The sequence below is a fragment of the Erinaceus europaeus genome, chromosome 6, assembly GCF_950295315.1.
Source record: "Erinaceus europaeus chromosome 6, mEriEur2.1, whole genome shotgun sequence".
Classification (NCBI taxonomy): Eukaryota; Metazoa; Chordata; class Mammalia; order Eulipotyphla; family Erinaceidae; genus Erinaceus; species Erinaceus europaeus.
The window spans coordinates 54,595,749-54,616,619 of record NC_080167.1 but is presented as its reverse complement, the minus strand read 5'-3'; the positions used below and the strand labels follow the sequence as shown (position 1 = coordinate 54,616,619).

At 44.0% G+C, this 20,871-nt stretch overlaps 1 protein-coding gene and 1 long non-coding RNA gene across 2 annotated transcripts; one reads left to right on the top strand and one right to left on the bottom strand.

Moving 5' to 3' along the window:
- Positions 1-4,797: 4,797 nt before the first annotated feature.
- VIM (vimentin) lies at positions 4,798-14,016 on the bottom strand. Its single transcript, XM_007526216.3, has 9 exons — positions 13,342-14,016; positions 12,689-12,749; positions 9,495-9,590; positions 9,247-9,408; positions 8,608-8,733; positions 7,819-8,039; positions 7,297-7,340; positions 6,589-6,674; positions 4,798-5,163 (listed from the first exon to the last, which is right to left on the bottom strand). Exons 1-9 carry the CDS (start codon positions 13,902-13,904, stop codon positions 5,122-5,124), a joined length of 1,401 nt encoding a protein of 466 aa, XP_007526278.1. The 5' UTR covers positions 13,905-14,016; the 3' UTR covers positions 4,798-5,121.
- LOC132538937 (uncharacterized) lies at positions 13,890-20,036 on the top strand. Its single transcript, XR_009550262.1, has 3 exons — positions 13,890-14,025; positions 18,397-18,564; positions 19,450-20,036. It is a non-coding gene; the product is annotated as an uncharacterized LOC132538937 (long non-coding RNA).
- Positions 20,037-20,871: the final 835 nt, after the last annotated feature.

Below are 20,871 nucleotides of genomic sequence, written 5' to 3'. Positions count from 1 at the left end.
AGGTTTCCCTGTAACAGAGACACTGGTCATTCTAGGCAGACACATATTTAAAGCATATTTTTTGGAATGTGCAAAAGAAGTGGTATTTGAGATTCAAGTTGTGTCTTTGTGGAAGGGCTCAGATTTTAGAATCTGTTTTATTTGCAGAGCACTGTTAACAAGAAAATCAATCAGCCCAATTTCCACTGCTTTGGAAAAGATCACATTGTAATGTTTCTGATCAGTGTTTTCAGGTGGTCTTGCCATCATAAAACCTCCCCTAATGTTGTTGATTTTAGCAGAAACCATAAAATCTCAACACAATATTGTCAAGAGAGTTTAGGGTCAATGTAGGAAGTGTCATTTCCCCATGGCACAGACAGCCAGGCATGGAGCTGAGTGTGTCAGATTCTTGAACAGGATAGACCGAGGCTGCCAGCAAGACATTCTGCTTCAGCTTAGCCCTGTCAGTATGGAGCAAGAGAACTCAAACTCAAGGGCTCAAAAAGACAGCTATCAGAATAGTTAGGCTGATTTGCTGAAGCACATGCAACTGGGACAAAACATTGCCTGTTTCTGTCAAGCCCCATAGGGAGAAACATTTTGAAATGCCTTCCACCACCCCTGGAGCTGATTAAACTACTTAATTGGCAGTTTATCCTACCTACCACCTGGGGACAGCTTCTTTCCCTCTTACCCTTTCTTTCCTGACAGTCAACCAATTTAGGACTTGTGAGTCACAGAGGAAAAAGAGTTGATCTGAAAATGATGAGACTGTATCCATAACTGTAAACATGTCAGGCTACATAAAGGTGGTTTAAGATTTGTTTTATGAAGCATAGGAAATGAGGGAGAGGGAGAGGGAGAGAGACAGAGACAGAGACAGACCTCAAAGCACTACTCAGCTCTGGAATACATATGACAGTGCTAGGAATTATACTGAAGATCTTGGGCATGTAAGGCCTGTGCTCTAAGATTAAATCCTCTCCCGAGTCCTACAAAGGTAGTTTATGTGATCCATATTTAACTGGAATTGAAAGATGGAACTTGCAGTGATGGTGTGACACTTGGTGGTGAGCACCTAGTTTTTGTTGTTGTTGTTTGTTTTTTTCCTTTTCCAAAATGGGAGATAAAGGAAATGTTAACAGTGTAATTAATGAAGATGAGACATGAAAAGGACTTCAGTAGATTTGAATTCCAGTGTCTACTTCTAGCTTTTCATTAGAAGCTAATTGTTGACAGTCACAGATAAGGGAAAACATTCATCTTCTCCATTTCAGAAAAGTAAGTTTAGAAATTACTGAAGGTTGTGGTCCAGGAGGTGGTGCAGTGATAAAGCTTTGGACTCTTAAGCATGAGGTCCTAAGTTTGATCCCTGGCAGTACATGTGCCAGAGTGATATCTGGTTCTTTCTCTCTCTTCCTGTCTTTCTCATTAATAAATAAAATCTTTAAAAATAAAAAAGAAAGAAATTGCTGAAGGACGTATAAGGGTGCTAAGGACTGAACTTGTCCCTTTCCCCACTGGGAAATAAAAATCTACAGCATGACTTTCTGAAAAATTAGAAAATAGTATATTTAAGATGTGTCAAGTTATTACATGGTTGTATAGATATCATATACTAAAGATATATATATATAATATTACAACATATTAAAACGAATAAAAATATTTTTATGTTTTTACTAAGATGCTTGAAGAAAGTCAAGTTGAGGCTGGTATCTTCCCTAGGGCTTCTGAAGGACAGGATGGGGTGGAGTAGAAGGTGAAACAGGTGAAGTCAGACTAGTGGGCTGAAGAAAACATGATGACTGCTTTTAGCAGAGAGAAATCAAATATAAAATGTTTTCAGGGGCCCCCAAGCCTATATTTTTGCTTTGAAGACACTGATCATACTTGTTAGCTATTCAAATATGGAGGATGAGTGCAGGCACATTCAGGAGTCTCAAGACAGATAGAAACCCTTTCCTGTGTGATTATACTGCAGGTGGGATAACCAGATTTCACCTCCTGTCTAAACTGGTACAGTTATGAATCTGAAAGAGGATACTACTCATCAGTAAGATTATTGGAGGTCAACTAAGGTATATTGTCACCCTAGCTAAGGGTCACTGCCACACTCTCTTCACTCTTACAGTACCCTCAGTTGCAAAGGCAATGAAAATCACAGCTAATATTACTTAGAGAAAACTTGGCCCTAGGGGCCAGGCATTTGCACACCTGGTTAAGTGTACATATTACAAAACCTGGGCCTGAGGTGGGCTTTGCAAGATCTTTCTTAGCAACTTTAGAGAGAGGTGAAGACAATCTTTTTTAAAAGAGAAACAGAGTGGGAGGTGGCACAATGGTAAAGCATGGATTCTTAAGCATGAGGTCCTAAGTTCGATCCCTGTCAGAGTGCTGTCTGGTTCTTTCTCTCTCCTCCTATCTTTCTCATAAATAAATAAAATCAGAGAGAGAGAGAGAAGAAGAAAGAAAATATTAAGATCTGGAGAATTCCAGGCATCTATAAAGGAGTGTGCCTTTAGAACACACATACTACCGAGCTTCAATTATTATACTACCATTGCCTTCCATTAAGATGGAATCAAACAAAATGTGTTAAAATTTCATGCACCACCTTTTCCCCAATAAAATGGAGAATAGACTCTGAGTTTGAAAAAGCAAAGTGACCTGAGACTTGCCATTTGGAGGGTGTGACACTCTGGGGGAAGTCACACTGTTCCATCCTTTTGGGTTTGATTAGACTAAGATGGGACCACACAAATACCTTTGTACTGTTGAAGACCTCAGACTCCTGGATGGATAGAAATGGCCATAGGATGCTGTGTGGTGTATTAGTGGAGCCCACCTCAGCCTACAGCCCACTTTCTCCTCATTACCATGCTAAGAACACACCATGGTGATGTTTCTTCTCCGTTTTCTGTACCTTCAGTGTGTGATTATGTCTGCTCACTATATGTGCTCCTCAACTGTGTAAGCCCACCTTTCCACTTCATAATATGCATGATTTTACCTGGAAAAACTCCTAGATGTGTAAAGACTCCTGTCACTCTAACTCTACTGGTGGAAAAAAAAACAGCCCCCACTTTGTCCGTTTAGAAACTTGCTGAACAACCTGTACTAGGTTAGATGTTTCCCAACTTAGAAGTTTCTTCTTCACCATTAAGGCCCTTATTTTCTCCTAGTAAACTGTTTCTGTGATTCCCTACCCTCCCTCTTCTAGGCATCCAGACTCTGTTCATCCTCCTAAGGCCTGTTCACTTTGGAAAGACCTGTTGGAAGCTTTGCCCAATACACCACTTTGCTCTCATTGCCCCAGATCACGAAAGCTTAATACACTTAAAATTGGCATTGGAACCACCATTCAAGTCAAATGACTTCATCTCATTTCTCAGAATAAAAGGTAAAGGTGTTTCTTTTCTAGTATAATTCCTCCAAACAAAACTTTTTTTTTCCAAACAGTTCTCTTTAACAACATCTAGAGATGTCGTTATATTTACAGTTGACCCTTGAATAAAATGGGTTTGAATTTCAGAGGGTTTGCTTATACCCAGATGTTCTTCTATCTAGGAGTTCATCTTTAACAAATTCAACCAACCTCTGGAATCCACTGGTTGAATCCCTAGATGTGAAACCTGTGTATATGAGGGCCGCTAAGTGCTCAAGACTTTTTAACAATTACTTTTATTTTATTGCCAAACCAGATGGGGTTTGGTGCCAGTACTATGAATCCACCATTCCTGGTGACTACTTTTCCTTTTTTTAAGTTCTATTTTATCTGGTAGAGCAGAGAGAAATTGAGAGGGGGAGAAGAAGACAAAGAGGGAGAGAAGAAGATAGACACTTAAAGACCTGCTTCACTGCTTGTGAAGCATCCACCCTGTGGGGAGCAGGAACTTGAACTGGGTTCCTTGCGCACTGTAACTAGTGCACTCATCCCTGTGCATCCCCGCCTGCCCTGTACTCAGACTTTCTGACTGGAGAGGTGATCAGTACATCCAAATATCAACTGCACACACACCAATGCAAGACAGTTTCCTGTGTTGAGATTTGGCAAATGTGTCCTCCCTGTTATCTTGTTGGTAGAAGCCCTTATGTCCTGGCCACTCATCACTTTATGCTTTAACTCAGACGAAGATTAGTGCTGCTCATTTGCTTTGTAAACCTTTTCATTTTTAGTCAGTTTTTAACTTTAGGAAGTCTGTGTTAGAGTTCGTCACACCTAGATGTGGACCCAGCTGAATTCATTTTTTTAAAAGACCTACCATGATTTTTATACAAGTTATTTTATTAAATACCATCCATTTGTAAATTAAAACATAAAGCCCAGGATATATCTTAGCAGGTAGAGGGCATGACTGAGCATATGTGAGGTCCTGGGTTTAATCCCTGGCACCATATGGAAGGACCATGGGTAGTACTGAGGGAGCTCCGTAGATGTTAATGCCATGTTATGCTGTCTCTTCCTTTCTTCCCTTACTTACCCCACCCCACTCCCTGCCTTTATAAATATACAGAATAGAAATTGGACTTTGATGGCTGGGGAAATAACTGGTAGACCATGGGACTTTCAAGCCTGAGGCCCCTGGTTCAATCCTCAGAGCCACATGGACTGACCAGAATAGTGCTCTAGCTTCTCTCTCTTGTGTTAAATGCTCTATCTCATGTAACGTAAATAAAAAAATTAAAAGATTGGTCCTGGAAGGGTGTTAAGCATGAGGGTCTGGGTTTCTTCTCTGGCACAATAATAAATAACTTAATTGAAAAGAAAGTGAAGTATACCTTTAAAAAGGCCAAATAAGTAACACACTAAAAGAGTTTTCCAAAGATTTATTGAAGCAGAAACCAGTTGGTCAGATACTCGTTGGGAAAAAAAAAAGAGCAATTTTAATGGTTTTTAAAAATACTTTTAAAAAAAGTATTCTAGCACAAGTTTTCCTCACAAACTAGATTATGTTGTAAACTTTCTAAAATGTTTAAGAATGTTGGTTCTTAAGAACTAGAGCTTATCTCTATTCCAAATCTACCTTGAGCTCCTGAAAAACTGCAGAAAGGCACTTGAAAAGCTGTCTCACTAGAATATGGATTTCTTTCTTGTTCTTGCTGGTACTGGATTGCTGCATGTAGTGTGAGCAGTTTTCACTCAAGGTCATCATGATGCTGAGAAGTTTCATTGATAACCTGTTAAAGAAATGAAATTCAAATCGAATATAATTCTCTGTCTTAAAGATGAAATTACCCCAGAAAGCATGAGCAAGCAAACTCCTATTCCATATGTATGTAGTCTGTGAAAGTTGGAAGACAATTGTTGATGTTGCATGAGAAGGTTTACAGTGATGAGGGACAGAGATTTATAGAACTCTCACTCGCAGGCCCAAATCAATATCCATTGGAATAGTTTAGAGAGAAATCTTTTTTAAAAAAAAGATGTCTACATTGGGGGTTGGCCAGTGGCACAGTGGGTTAGGCGCATGTGGCGCAAGGTGTAGGGACCAGCATAAGGATCCTGGTTCGAGCCCCCGGCTCCCCACCTGCAAGGGAGTCACTTCAAGCAGGTCTGCAGGTATCTATCTTTCTCTCCCCCTCTCTGTCTTCCCCTCCTCTCTCCATTTCTTTCTGTTCTATCCAACAATGAACAACATCAACAATGGCAATAATAATAACCACAACAAGGCTACAACAAGGCTAACAAAAGGGGGGAAATGGCCTCCTGGAGCGGTGGATTCATGGTGCAGGCACCGAGCTCAGCAATAACCCTGGAGGAAAAAAAAAAAAGAAAGAAAAAAAAAAGGTGTCTACAGGGGCCAAGTGGTGGCTCACCTGATTGAGCAGACATGTTACAGTGTACAAGGACCCAGGTACAAGCCCCTGCTCCCTATCTGCAGGGGGACGCTTCATGAGTAGTGCTGTAGGTGTCTGTCTTTCCCCCTATCTACCTTCCCTATGCCTCTTGATTTCTCTCTTATCTATCCAGAACAAAAAAAGAAAATATATTTTTAAGAAAAAACAGCTGTTTATAACAGTAATTGACATCATGCTCCATAGCAAAAAAAAAAAAAAAAAAAAACCACCACTTTAATAGCAGTGAAGTCACATGAACATGCACATATGTTTAAATGTGCAAGAGATGATTATACAAAAACTATAACAGATTCTGATGACTTACTTCATGGTATACAGAGGTAACAGGAAACTATTTGGTCCTCTGATATGTTGTTTACTATGGGAAAGGGCTTGGACTACCAGTGTTTCATTGGTAGTTGAGAAGGAGGCCATATACCTAGTAAGGAAACATTCCTGATATTGAGGCAGATTAGCAAAATGAAACCAGCCTAGGAAGTAACTTAAGGGAGCTGTGCTCCGATTTCAAATTAAGCACCAGAGAAAAATCACTATATTTGAAGTGTAGGAAGATACTACTTTCCCCTCACATCTGGGAGTCAAATAATTACTAAGAATGTGTATGTTGCAAGAAGAGACCTGTCCTCTTTGCATCAGGAAGGAGTGAAACTAAGCCACCCAGTGAGCAAACTGTATGTAACATGTGAATTCACTGGTTTAAAGGGATAGCAATGGGTGTCCAAGAAATCCAGTTTTGATACCAACCTGTCCATCTCTGGTTTCCACTGTCTTAATCAGAAGTGTTCTTTTTGAGTGGGTGTCCACCAGAGGAAGTGACTCCAGATTGGTTTCTGAGTAAAAGAAAACAGGACCCAAATCAGTGAAAGCGACAAATGAAAAGCGAATTAACTCTTATTCTAAGAATTATGATTTTTGTTCATAGTTGTTTAATATGTTTAATTTGCGCACACATATTACCAAGTAAAAGATAATAATAACAATAAAAAAGAACGAAAGAAAAAGAAAAAAAAATAGTCACCAGGAATCATGGGTTCCTAATACTGGCACTGAGCCTATGCAATAACCCTGGAAGAAAGAAAGAAAAAAAGAAAGGAAGGAAGGAAGGAAGGAAAGAAGGAAAAGAAGGAAGAGGAAGGAAGGAAAGAAGGAAGGAAGGAAGGAAGGAAAGAAGGAAAAGAAGGAAGAGGAAGGAAGGAAAGAAGGAAGGAAGGAAGGAAGGAAGGAAGGAAGGAAGGAAGGAAGGAAGAGAAAGGGAAGGGAAGGAAGATCTGCTTTAGGGCTAAAGAGATAGTATAATGGTTATGCAAAAAACCTTTCATGCCTGAGGCTCCAGAGGTCCCAGGTTCAATCCTCAGAAACACCACAACAATATTAAAATGGTTGTTTCATCCTAAACAGAATATTTAGAAACACAGACATTTTTTCATAAAAGACAACCAAATGCTTGCTTACCCCTCAGGTTCAGGGAGGAAAAGGTTGGAAGAGGCAGGGCAATTCTGGGGGGGAAATGCAGAAAACATGTTTATTTACTCTTGAAAACCATTGAATTGTTAAGAGCAAAGCCACACACTTTTTGTTTTCATCAAATCAGAAAAGTTGTTTTTGTGATTCCTGAATAATAGGCTGATGACTCCAGAGGCATCTAGCCACAATTAATCTCATGAATACACTGAAATATTTGACTCTAAGAATTGTCTCCACATGGGGCACTAGCCAGAGGCATGGCACAGTGGGAATTGCTGTCTTCTACCCATTTGTGGGTTCAGATCCCAGCTCTGCTGATGGTTAGCTGACTAAGGCAAGTTACTTCATTTCACAGAACCTCAGGTTTCTCACTCATATAAGGTGGCAAGTAGTTACCTTGAAGAAATGTCCTAAATTTACCGATATAATGTGTGGAAAGCCAGTGGCACAATCAGATGGTAACTATTCACCACACTGCCTTCACCCCCACCAGCAGCTCTAGTTCAGTACCTGCTCTCCTCGCCTTCCAGCAGCTTCCTGTAGGTGGCGATCTCAATGTCGAGAGCCATCTTCACGTTCAGCAGATCTTGGTACTCACGGAGGTGCCTGGCCATTTCTTCCTTCATGTTCTGAATCTCATCCTGCAGGCGCCCAATAGTGTCTTGGTAGTTAGCAGCTTCAACAGCAAAGTTCTCTTCCATTTCACGCATCTGGCGTTCCAGAGACTCGTTCTGCAGGAGATAAGAAAGACTTGTAATTTATTTCTCTGGGAAAAAAAAATAATAACCCAGCAATCCCCAGAACCACTTACAGACCCTTGCAGCCCTCAGTGACAAAAGGAAAATACTCTAATTTAAGGTGGAAGATATAAGCATCAAGTCGTTTCTTAGGAAAAGCAAAAATTTATGTAAGCCGAAATCTAGACATCTCAAAGTACTTTTTGAATCTGTCTGGCAGACTCATTTTCTTTGGATCAAAATATATATTTTGGGCCTGGAAAGTAGGTGACTCAGTGCACATGCCCTACATGTGTGAAGCCTTGGCTTTGATCCTCATTGTCATGAAAGCTACAAAAATGACATCAAAGTCAAACACTGGTGGGCCCCCACAGATGGTGGATTGCTGCTTTGGTCTGTCTCTCTCAAAGTATGCAATAAAAAATGCTTTCTGGAGGTGACTTAGTGCCATACATATGCACATTTTTCTTCTTTTGAAGTGTTATCCAGGGATTATTAATTTGGCCTATTCAATGGCTACAGTGCTTGATTTCCCTTGTTTACCATGAGTGATGACACTCACCGTGCCCTTAAGTGCATCCACTTCGCAGGTGAGGGACTGCACCTGTCTGCGGTACTCATTGGACTCCTGCTTTGCCTGGCGCAGGGCATCATTGTTCCGGTTAGCAGCCTCAGAAAGGTCAGCAAACTGTCAAGAGAAAAAAAGAACTGGATATCATTCAGGGGACATGTCCACACATCCCTCCTTACATGAACAGAGGAGAATATAATGCATCAGCAAATGGGTAAGTGACTATTAGGTGATGCAAACCATGTTTTATATTTTATGTTCAAATGTATCTTCTAGAATATATTCCAGAATATATAAATTTCATTTTGAAAATCAGAGGAAGAACAATTCTGGAATGGTGGTGTTGATGTTTTTCTTCTCAAAAGTCACTGTTAATCTTTTCTAAAAAGGATGGAAGTCAAGGACACTACTTTGAATTGGAGTGAAATAAGGGCATTGGAAAGAAAGTCTGCTATTCTGAAGGTGGCAGTGTGGGTACTGGGGAAGGAAGTAGCAATAAACAAAATATAAATAAGAAGTTAAAGCCAGATTTTCTATATGCATATATTTAGGAACCAAAGACAGGTATAGATATACTGTTTGAGGGAAGAAACACTTGCCTTTTATTTTGACTGCACTGACTTAACATACCTTGGACTTGTACCATTCCTCGGCCTCCTGAAGATTCTTGGCAGCCACACTCTCATACTGCTGGCGGACGTCACGCAGGGCAGCTGTGAGGTCAGGCTTAGAGACATCCACATCAATCTGGACATGCTGTTCCTGAATCTGGGCCTGCAGCTCCTGGATTTCCTGCAGAAAGAACAGAAAGAAGGTCAGCCAGGCCCAGCCTGGAACAGTTCCTCCCACATTCACTCACTCAGTGAAACACCACTCACTTCATCATGTAGTTTCTTCAAGAAAGCAATCTCTTCTTGCAGGGATTCCACTTTGCGTTCAAGGTCAAGGCGGGCTAGAGAAGCATTGTCAACATCCTAGTTTGAAAAAATAGAGAGGATTGGAGGATGGTTAAATATATGGCTTTTCTCATTTGTTCATTTTAAAATTGATCTGATGAGCTCAACATCTTCTCTGTAGGAAGGAGGTTGACATATTTTGTGACGTTTGAATATATTTGAAAATCACATAGTACCAGAATCTACCATAGTATTTTCTCCATTTATAGATCCTAATTGTGAATGCAGTCAAGGTGGCAGACAGACTATTTAAAAATAAAAAAGGGTACACTAATACGACAATTACATTCAAGTATCATTTAATCTGTTTTACATCTATGGAGCTGGGTAGGCATGTGTGTGTGTGTCTGTGTTGTACCAGAGCATTGCTTATCTCTGGCTATTGGTGCTCCCCAGAACCAAACCTAGAACCTTCCACATGCAAATCCTTCCTCTGCCCTGTAACATCTTCCCAGCCCAGTGATGAGGTTAATATATCTTAATCTAGAAAATTACTCTTGTATGATCAGAGACATAGCTCAAGGGATAGAACACAGCACTGGGGAGTCAGGCAGTAGCACAGTGGGTTAAGCACAGGTGGTGCAAAGCTCAAGGACCAGCTTAAGGATCCCGGTTCGAGCCCCTGGTTCCCCACCTGCAGGGGTGTCGCTTCACAGGCAGTGAAGCAGATCTGCAGGTGTCTGTCTTTCTCTCCCCCTCTTTGTCTCCCCCCCTCACCATTTCTCTCTGTCCTAACAACGATGACATCAATAACAACAACAATTAAAAAAAAGGGCAACAAAAGGGAATAATAATAATAAAAAAAACAGCACTGGCATTCCTGAGGCCTTAGGTTGGATTTTAGGACTCCAAATGCAAGTGTCAAGCAGTGATCCCACCTTCCCCTCCCTCTCATAAAATAAATCATTTGAGAAAGAAAACAAATTTAAAAAGAAAATCAGTGTTGCCCTGCTTTATAGACTTTTTTGGTAATACCATGGAATCATGTGATAATAGAAATTAACCTAATTCCACAACTTCTTGTATATATAATTGGATGTAGAACAGAAACTTATGCTTTGCAAGATTCACTGTGCACCTAAGCTCTTCTCCTTCACCTTCCCATTCAAATCTGAAATTTACCTTTAGGGTCCAAAGCAAATATGTAGTCATCCAGTACTTAGGTTATAAGACTGGACTGAAACTCTACTTTAGGATCTGCACTGGCAAGGTACAGGTCAGGTAAATAGGGAACTGTAACTCTGAATTTGCTTTGCTTTCTCTGGCAATGTCTTCTTCTGAAATGCTCCTGTCTCATTCAAAAAAAAAAAAAGTGTGTCCCTTCTAGAAGGATATGTACTTAACTTGTTATCAGTTCAGTTACTTTGTTTCAGGATGACATGTCAAAATGCTTATATACACACAGTGAAACCAGATGTAGAGGGCTACCCTAGCTTTCATATAACTTTTTTTTTTTTTTTTTTTTTGGCAAATGGCTGCATTACAAACCCAGATGTGTAATTCTGCAACTAAGATTTTATCACTCCTCTGGGGAATGTCAGAATTTTTATTCTTCTTTTCTTGTAACTATATTTTCAGCACATTTTGTAGATCTAAGAATCTTAAAATGTTGAGACACTTCTGTCATCCACATGGATATATGAATGAAGAATGGGTTATATTAAAAATATCAGACTTGGGAAAAATTCTTTCTGCTTGCATTTAAGCGCTAGTGAAGATACATAGATAATTTATAAACCTCAAAAGAGATCCATTGTGATATTTTACCTCATTAAAGAGAAAGTGAGGTATTTGATCCCTTTAAATTCCTAAGTAGAAGCTCTTTAAAGCTAATATTACATTATACTAATTTGTTACTCTATAGAGACACTACAGTTATGATGACTGTAAATGCTCTGTGACTAAAATGAACCACACATTGCTGCATTTAAGTTAATTTGGCAAATGCATTACTACTTTAAAAAGTTAATAGATACTATTCATCTTGGAATGCTTTTGTGGCCACCAAAGAGAGTGTACAGGAGACTAGACAAAGCCGGGATCTATTCTTGCTTTTAGAGTCCAAATTTCAATTAAAATTAAGTTCATCTATCTTAGAAGGAAAAGAAAAAAGAGAAAACCCCTTTAATTTCAGTACTGTCCTGCATCTGTTGGTTTATTCTTTATTGATGCAGAAAATGCATAAGAATATAAGACCCCAGGAAAGAGGCTTTTCCAAATGTGTAAATCATGAGTGCAGCTTTAAGAACTTTTCCCACCCCATCCTTCACACATCTGGGCCAAATATTAGATAACAGATGTTAGCAAATACTTGTGCCCAATTAGAACTGTGCTTACATCATTACATATTCTCTAAAAATGTAGCCTGTTGCAGAGCTGCTCTGGGAACACAAAGGCTCCTATTCTTTCTGTCCAGAGCCACCACACTTGCCAGAATGTGGGTATCTACATTCCATAGCGAAGCCCATAGAAACCATTAATACCTTTCTGCCCAGGGGACAGATGGCTTCTTTTCACCCTTATTAGATCACAAAATAGTAAAGCACTGCAGTAGATATTTCCACCTCACTTTAATGCCACAAAAGAACTTGCACAGAAGAAAAGTACTTGCTGGCTTACATCCAGCTAAGCAAAGTTTTTTTTTTTAATCCTCCTACTCTTTGCTTTTAAACAACAAAGGCAAACTAACACTTTATGTGGCCTTGTGAAAGTTAGCTAGCATGACTTCAGACCACAATCAAAATCAAAATGTAACTGCTGGATGTCAGAGTGCTAGTGTGTTGCAAAATCAGTTTTTTTTTTTTTTTGTAGAAAGTTTCTTTGTAGGAAAGGAATCTTGAAACAGGTCTATCTTTCCTTCTTTCTCTCTCTCTCTCTTTCTCCTTCCTTCCTTCCTTTCTTTCTATTGCATTTTTTTTTCCTGCCCTAAAGAATGGTATTAAGTCGTGCAGGGTTTATATGGGGAAGTATTGCAGCCTGAAGTCTTTCTGCCACCAGGGGGCTTTGCGTGCATCCCCAAGTTTTGTACAGTTAGACCAGAGTTGAGTAACTGAGAACTGGCGGTGTGTGGAATGGGTGGGGCCCGGTGGCTGCGAGAGGGAAGATAATCTACAAACCTGTCTGAAAGACTGCAGAGTGCTTTCGGCTTCCTCTCGCTGAAGCATCTCCTCCTGCAACCTGAAACAGTGGTGCATTAACCAAAGGGGAACTTGGTGGCAAGAGGCAGGTTGGCCACACCCAACCACCCATCGCAGCACCCGGATTCCACTCCCCCCCCCCCAACCCGCATCCCCAGCAAAATTGGCTACCAGCCACGGCGGCTTTGGGGGCGGCCTCTCGTCGCAAGTTTTATCAAGACCCAGGACTGGAGCGAAAAAATCAATAATGCCCCTCCCATCCCCGTCTCTCCAGGGACCACAATCCCTTTGTCTCGCTTCCTCCACGACCGACCTCTCCTCCTTCCTCCCCTCCCACCCCATGGCTGGCAACCAGCCAGAGGGGAGTCGGGAAACTTTCTAAAAGTTTTTGGGAAGTAGCAAAAGTGTCTTCAAAGTTTTCAGAATTCTGGAACTTGAAAAGGGGGCTTTACTGGACCGTGCGTAGAAGTGAACACAAGCGCGCCCGCAAGAGCTGAGTTGGGGCGGGGCTGCGCCCCCAGGCGACCGCCGCCCGGGCCACATCCCCAAGGGCGTGGCACCTCCTCTCTGCAGTTGGGGGGGGGGCGTTGTCCTCCCTGCTCGCACCTCCCGCCCTCCTGCAGCCGCCTTACTTCTCCCGCAGCCGCATGATGTCCTCGGCCAGGTTGTCGCGCTCCACCTCCACGCGCGCCTTGTCGTTGGTGAGCTGGTCCACCTGCCGGCGCAGCTCCCGCATCTCCTCCTCGTACAGGTCCCCCAGGCGCGACTTTCCCTGACCCTTGAGCTGCTCCAGCTCGGCCAGCAGAATCTTGTTCTGCTGCTCCAGGAAGCGCACCTTGTCGATGTAGTTGGCGAAGCGGTCATTGAGCTCCTGCAGCTCCACCTTCTCGTTGGTGCGCGTGTTCTTGAACTCGGTGTTGATGGCGTCGGCCAGCGAGAAGTCCACCGAGTCCTGGGTGAGCCGCAGGCCGGGGACCCCGCTCCGCAGGCGTACGGAGGACGAGCGCGTGACATAAGCGCCGCCCGGGGCCGAGGAGTAGAGGCTGCGGGCCGAGCTGGGGCGCAGCGCGCTGCCCAGGCTGTAGGAGCGCGTGGACGTGGTCACGAAGCTGCGGGAGGCGCTCGGCCGGCTCCCGGTGCCTGGGCCGCCAAACATCCTGCGGTAGGAGGACGACGACACGGACCTGTTGGACATGGCTGCGGCGGGCGGCGGCTGCGGGTGCTGGGAGGCTGGCTGCAGAGTCTCAGGCGCGGGGACCACGGAGCGGGAGTGGCAGAGGACGGGGCGCCGCCTAGGGCGCAGTTTTTATAACCCGGTGAGAAGACTGGGCCCCCTCCCACTGCCGGCCCAGCCGCGAGGCGGCCCAGCCAATGGGGACCCAGCCAGGGGCGGGGAGGAGGGCGGGGGGGGGTCGCCCGGTTCCGTTACTTTGTAACTTTCGGGGGGCTTTGTGGAGAATGATCCCAGTTTATCCAGCTCAGTCCGGGCTGCTGGATAAAAGGGGTGCGTGGCGGGGCCCCCTTCTGGAACCGGACCGCAGGGGTCCCCAACACCACACACACACAAGGGGCGTGGGGGTGGTGCGCGAGTGGGAGAGGCCCCGGGTGCTGGGAGCTAGGGGGAGCCGGGGGGCAAAGGAGCTGGGAGGGGGCGGGGGGCCCGGGCGGGGCGGGAGCAGCCCAGGCACAGACAAAGGCGCTGGGAGCGGAGCTCGGGTGGGGCGCGCACGGCCCAGGACGCTGGGCGCTGCCCCGCGACCGTCTCTTTCCATCCCCTTCTTTTAGGGGCTCAGGGACCTAACGGGCCCGGCTGGATCCTGGATGGCGCGCACCCGCAGGAAAGCCCACGAGAGTGGGGTGGGGGCTCTGAGTCACAGGCCTGAGTCACCACCTCTTAGTGGCTCCAGGGAAACCGTTAGACTACTTAGACCCAAATCCCCGCCAACACTTGGTGCTAAGTTTTCTCCAACTTGGAGCCCGGCCGCCTCTTTCCTGGGTGCAGTCCGGTTGAGGGGAGACCAGGGCGTCCAGAAGCTAGCAGCTCACAGAAGTCTGGGTTGTGTCCCAAGGGCGCCGGCTTCTTAGCAAGAAAGAGTTGCAGACCCTAGACCTGCCAAGAAAGGGCTGCAGACCATGGGTAGCCGCCAAGATCGTCTGCGGGGGGCGCTCACACTCGGGGAGAACTTTTACTTACCCCCCCACTCGCCCCTCCAGTCTCCTCTCCTCATCCGTTCCCTTCCCCCATGAAGCCACACCCAACTTCTAACTCGATCTGAAAGTTGTGGGTGAAAGAGGAAACGGCGCCCGTGGTTTCACAATCAAACTGGGTGACCACTAGCTGTTAGGCCTGATTAGAAGTCAGGCAAGGTGTGAGCCGCACCCACCTTAGAAATGACAGGTGTCCCTTTAAAACCCGAACTCGATTATTGACACCGTTGACATGAGGCTGCAGTGTGACGAGTGACAGATAGTTTTGGAGTGGGGAGTAGACTTCCTTGTTCAAGTCAGCCCAGACTACGAGGAGTCTGGGAAGTTGCCTGAGAAACACCATCCATCTTTGGGCTTGCTTTCCAGAAGAAAAAGCCATAACCTGGATCTTGGAAAGAGGAAAACAATTGTTTAGAAAGAAAAAAATAATAATACAATCTTTTGCTTCAGGGAACTAATAGGTGACTTTCTCACCCCCGGGCCTGTTGTGATATTAGTGACATGCTGAACAGAGTGATTAGCAAAAGCTAGTCTTCTTGGGATTTAGTAACATTTTAAGAATAAACAGAAGTCGGGGCCAGGCGGTGGCACACCTGGTTGAGCGCACATATCACAGATAAAACCCAGGTTCAAGCCCCTGGTCCCCAACTGCAGGGGGGAAAGCTTCCCAAGTGGTGGAGCAGGGCTGCAGGTGTCTGTCTCCCTCTCTATCTGCTTCCTCCTCTCAATTTCTGACTGTCTCTATCCAATAAAGATAGTAAGAATAAAAATACAATAAAAAGAATCACAGAAGTCGGTAGGTCTGTTTGTTTTAAGTATTTGGAAGACAGATGGAGATCTAAGAGTAGTAACTCCAATACCACTGTTGAAACAGAAGCATCTTGATTCTGCTGTAACTAGATGGTGGGGCTGGGCGGGGTGGTAGAACCCTTCTGCTTGCTTGCGGGGGGACTGGAAACTACCTGGCATTTAAGGAAAACAGCTGAGAATTAAATGAAGGGTTGATTCAAACTGCTGAGCACAAACCTCTTTCAGGCAACATTTTGGTGACCGCCTGCACCTTTCAGTGCCAAGGTGGGGCTGCAGGGCTCCCTCTGTGACTTTACTTTATTCCCTCTCACTGGGAGGTGGGGGTCATTCCCAAGAGCATTCCTGGGGCTTGGCACCCAGACCAGCTGGCTTATGCTCCACATGTTACACATCTTACCCTCTGAGAGCCCTTTATTCAAGCCACTATGCAGCAAATGTCACCATTGTGACTTCACCTGGAACCTGGAGGACGCGAGAAAAAAAAAGCCGCCTTGTTGGGGGGAGGAGAGGGTGGACAAGGACCTTTCTCCCACCAAAATGCTGATCCCCCCACAGTGTGGGGGTGTTGTCAGGGGACGCTTGAAAAGTGTCTCACGCACTATGGGAAATGAGGGCAAGGCTTTGGTATGGTGTGGCAACTCACACAGCTGGTAACCACAGCAAATTCCTCAGGACTGTGTTGACTTCCTCTGGAATGGACTCTGGTCCCCTGTCATCATTATGTCAGGGGTATCCCTTCTTATTGATCTGTCCCCAATATGCGCCCTCAGGACTGTTATGGGCTCCTATTTCATCACCACTGACGTGTTACCTCAGCTGCTGTGTCAAAATACTATACATTGATTGTGTGTGTGTGTGTGTGTGTGTGTGTGTGTGTGTGTGTGTGTGTGTGTGTGTGTGTGTGTGTGTGTGTAGGGAATCCCATACATTTGCTTCTCACCATTCTAGAGACTGGAAGTCTAAGATCCAGATGTTAGCAAACTTGATGTCTAATAGCACTCTTCTGTTTGGCCTGCAGGCTGTTTTCTTGCTGTGTCCTCAAATGGCAGAGAATGCTCTGATCACCTCTTAAGTGCCCTACTCCCAGAGGCCATCCATCACATTGGGATTGGGGCTCTAATGCTTAAATTTGGAGCGGGAACACATTCAGGCAGTGCACTTGCCGTATTGCATGTACACATCCCCCCACACATACATGTACACACTCCCCCCCCACACATTGATATACAGCATTAGATGTGTTTGTCCTTGTGATAGACTGTATAGTAGAGTGAAAGTTATGAGGACACATTGACTCGTTCATGCAGATTGCAAGGGATGTTGGATGTTGGAAAGAATCAATTTGCTTCTGAGATAAATTGTATGGCACTAAGCACAGATGCAACAGGCAGTCATCTTTATGAAGGGAGTCCTTCAATGAGTAGATTAAGATGTCCAAACATCCTTTGCTTTGATGGCCAATCCTGCCGTATTCAGACCCCATGTCCTTAGTTACCTTTAGGAAGTAAACAGTGCAGAGGCATGGCTTTCTCAGGTATTTATTTATTTATTTATTTTGCCTGCTTCATCACTTGTGAAGCAACCCCACAACCCCTGCAGGTGGGGAGCCAGGGGCTTGAACTGGGATCTTTGTGCCAGTCTTTGAGCTTTGTACTATGTGCTCTCAACCCAGTGTGCCACTGCCTGGCCCCTCTCTTGCTTTCATATTTACATTTTTATTTTTGTTGTTGTGAAAGCCTGTCTCAGAAGTCTTTTTTAAATGCCAGACTCCCAAGTCACTTCAAGCACAGTATGATGCAAGTGAGGTATAAATCAGGGTCTGGTGGTGATATGATTTTCAGGCCAGACGTGAACATTTCTAGATCTAAGGTAGGGACAGTGACTATGGAATTTGCAAGCCGTGGTGATGTCAGTGGAATAGGGCAATTGAGCTGACAGGCCAGCCAGCCATGGGCAGGAAAGGAGCTTAGTGGCCTTGCAGCTTTAGCAGAGCTGGCTGGCAAGGGGCTATGCCAACAGCACAGCTATCAGAATGTCAGAAATGAGAGGCAGATCAAGTGAGACGAAGGGAAATCCTTGTAGGCAAAACCTGAAAAGCATGATAATAATAAGCAATAAACGGGGGGTTTAGAAGATATCTCAAATGGTAGAGCACACACTTATCTATGTGCAAGGATCTGAATTTGAGCTTCTGGCTACCACATAGGAGCACCATGCACAATGGAAGCTTCATGATGAGTGATGGGGAAGTGCTGTAGTGTCTCTCCTCTCTGTTGGTCTCCCTCTTTCTCTCTGTCTCTCTCACAACCCTATGTCTAGAAAATGGGGGGGGGGTCCACCAGGAATAGCGAAATAGACAGATGACAAATCCTAGGGAAAACCAGGTGGCAGAAAAAAAATAACTCACAATGGTAATATTAAGTAAGTGCTTTCATTTTTGTTCCTACTGGATAACAGAAACTTTGAATGCATTTAATTTTTTATAGAGACAGAGAAGGCAGAAAGGCAGAGAGAGAATGAAAGAGACCATAGCACCAAGACTTCCTTCAGTGCAGGGGAGAACTGGGCTATGCACATGACGAAGCAGCAGGCTATCCAAGTGAGTTATTTTGTTGACCCTGAAAGCATTTAATTAAATTTCTTTCTTCTTTTTTTTTTTTTCTCTCCAGGGTTATCATTTGGACTCACTGCTCCTGGAGGCCATTTTCTCCATTTTGTTGTTGCTGCCTGTGACAGAGAGAAGTTGAGGGAGATGGGGAAGACAGAGATGGAGAGAGAAAGATAGACACCTGCAGACCTGCTTCACCACCACCACCTGTAAAGAGATCCCTCTGCAGGTGAGGAGCCAGGGGCTCGAACCAGGACCCTTACGCTGGTCCTTGCGCTTCACGCCAAGTGCACTTAACCCGGTGCACTACCACTCAGACCCCTTTATTCTTTTTGAATAAAGAGCTGCTCCATCCTCTGTGGAGCTTCCCTGGTGCCATATATGGTGTTCCCTGTAGTGCAGTGACTCAGGCCCAGGGCCTCATACATGGCAATGTGTGTACTTGGCTAGATGAACCTGTATACTGGCCCTGTATACACTGAACAGACTCATAGCATCCTGAAGGACAGTTTCGATGATCCATTTTGCAGATTTGCCTGCATCTGTCTATCCACAGTCATACAACTTGGGGGTGGGAGGGGAAAGGTGAGGGGTGAAATTGGAATTCAGACCTTTCTGAAAGATTCCAAGACACATTTCTCTTTGCCTCAGTGATGAAAATTTAGCCTACTCCCAACCAGTTTAATTCATAGATATTTTGTAGAGACCTACTGTGTTCCATGAACTAGAGAGACAGTGCAGTGTTCAGATTATGTGGTGAAGGAACACATTCCTAGAGGATTTGTAAAGAGACTTAGTATAGTATTTGGCCAGGAGATGGTTCAGTGCTTGAGTACAGGACTTGCATGCCTGAGACCCCAGGTTCTATCCCCAACTTTTTCCAAAGCTGATAGTGCTCTGGGCTCCCACTCACATAAAAATAAATAAATACATGTGCAAAAAAATATGTTTCATTTCTTTAAACATCAGTGATTCAGAACAAATAGAATGGGAGTTTCATTTTTCACCTCACTGTAAATCCTCACTTTGTAATTTGAACATTTTCCTTTTTTTTTTTTTTTTTTTGCTGTTGTTGTGAGAGCTTTCCCACTGCAACCTGACTTTTTTTTTTCAGGTAGAGACAGAGGCAGAGGGAAAGAAAGAAAGATGCCACTGCATTGAAGCTTCCTTCACTTCTGTGGGGCCTGGGCTATAACATAGGTTGTGCACATAACAGAGCAGGCCCACTATCCAGGTGAACTATATTGCTAGCCCTGAGATGAACATTTTCATCTGGTTTATATTCTACTTCTTCAAATGTATCACTTTCAAAATTGGACTGAAAGCCTACAAACCTCAACTGCTTACCTCTGAACTTTCCTGCCCTTTGAGGATAAAATAGCAAACTATAAGAGTAGAAGCTTCCTTCACCATTGCCACTTCTTTACCTTGGAAATGCAGGTCAGTGGGTGTCCTGTTCACTGCTTCCTGTCACTAGTGATGCTGTCACTCATACTAGCTGTTTCCCACCTCCTCTCTGCAGTGCTCTGCTTACCTCTATTCCTGTCTGGTCATGACTCCTCTCCTTAATAAGAACTACACTCCTGGTATTTCCTGATGGTCCAAACTGAATCACTCACACCCTCACTAGAATGCTAGCTCCAAGAATGCTTGGAATTCTCTCTCTTTTGTTCACTATCTTGGTAAACTGGATACCTGGTACATATGTTGAATGTATGAATTAATGCATGAGTGAAGAGGAAGAAGAGTTGAATGTATGAATTAATGCACATGTTGAATGTATGAATTAATGCACAGTGAAGAGGAGGAAGAGTTGATGAAGGGAAGAAAGGAAGATAATTTTTAGTAATGGTTATTATGTTCAAGCTTTGTGTTGGTCACTTTCTGCATGACTGCATCTGATGTTTCCAGGGAAAGCCAACCACAAACTTTACTTACTTAAGCCACATTCACAGAATTCACAGAATATTGACCATGGGCTGGGCACTCTCTGGGAAAGGTGGACAAGGATGGTGTTGTGTGCACTCTGAGTATGGGTAGCAGAGTCTGCCTGTATGTATGTATGGTACAGAAGGTAGAGACTCAAGTCAGGAAAGAAATGAGGATTGGAGACTGAACTCATTGGGGAGGGGTATGCCTTGCTATGTGTGCACCCCAGGTTTGAGCCCTTACACCACATGGAAGATGCTATAGTGACTCTCTCTGAATGAAAAACCAACCTCAGAGTGGTAAAATCACACGTATACAATGTCCCAGCTCTGAGAAAAAAACAAAAGCAGTAGACAAAATAGTTACAAGTCATAATAAGGAGGAGGAAGGAGACAGAGCTTTAGCAGAGGTTGAGACTCACAGGTCCTCTGTGACCCCTGAGGCCACTTTTGAGTTTGTCTCACTGCTTTCAGCAGATAGCAACCTCACCCGAAGCTTCCCATCCTCAAGTCCTTTTTTCTGTCATATTTGTTCCATTTATCAGAGAGTCGGCTCCTTTTTTACACTCCCTGTGGTGCCTCTTAGTTGGTCCAGGTAAGGAGGAAAT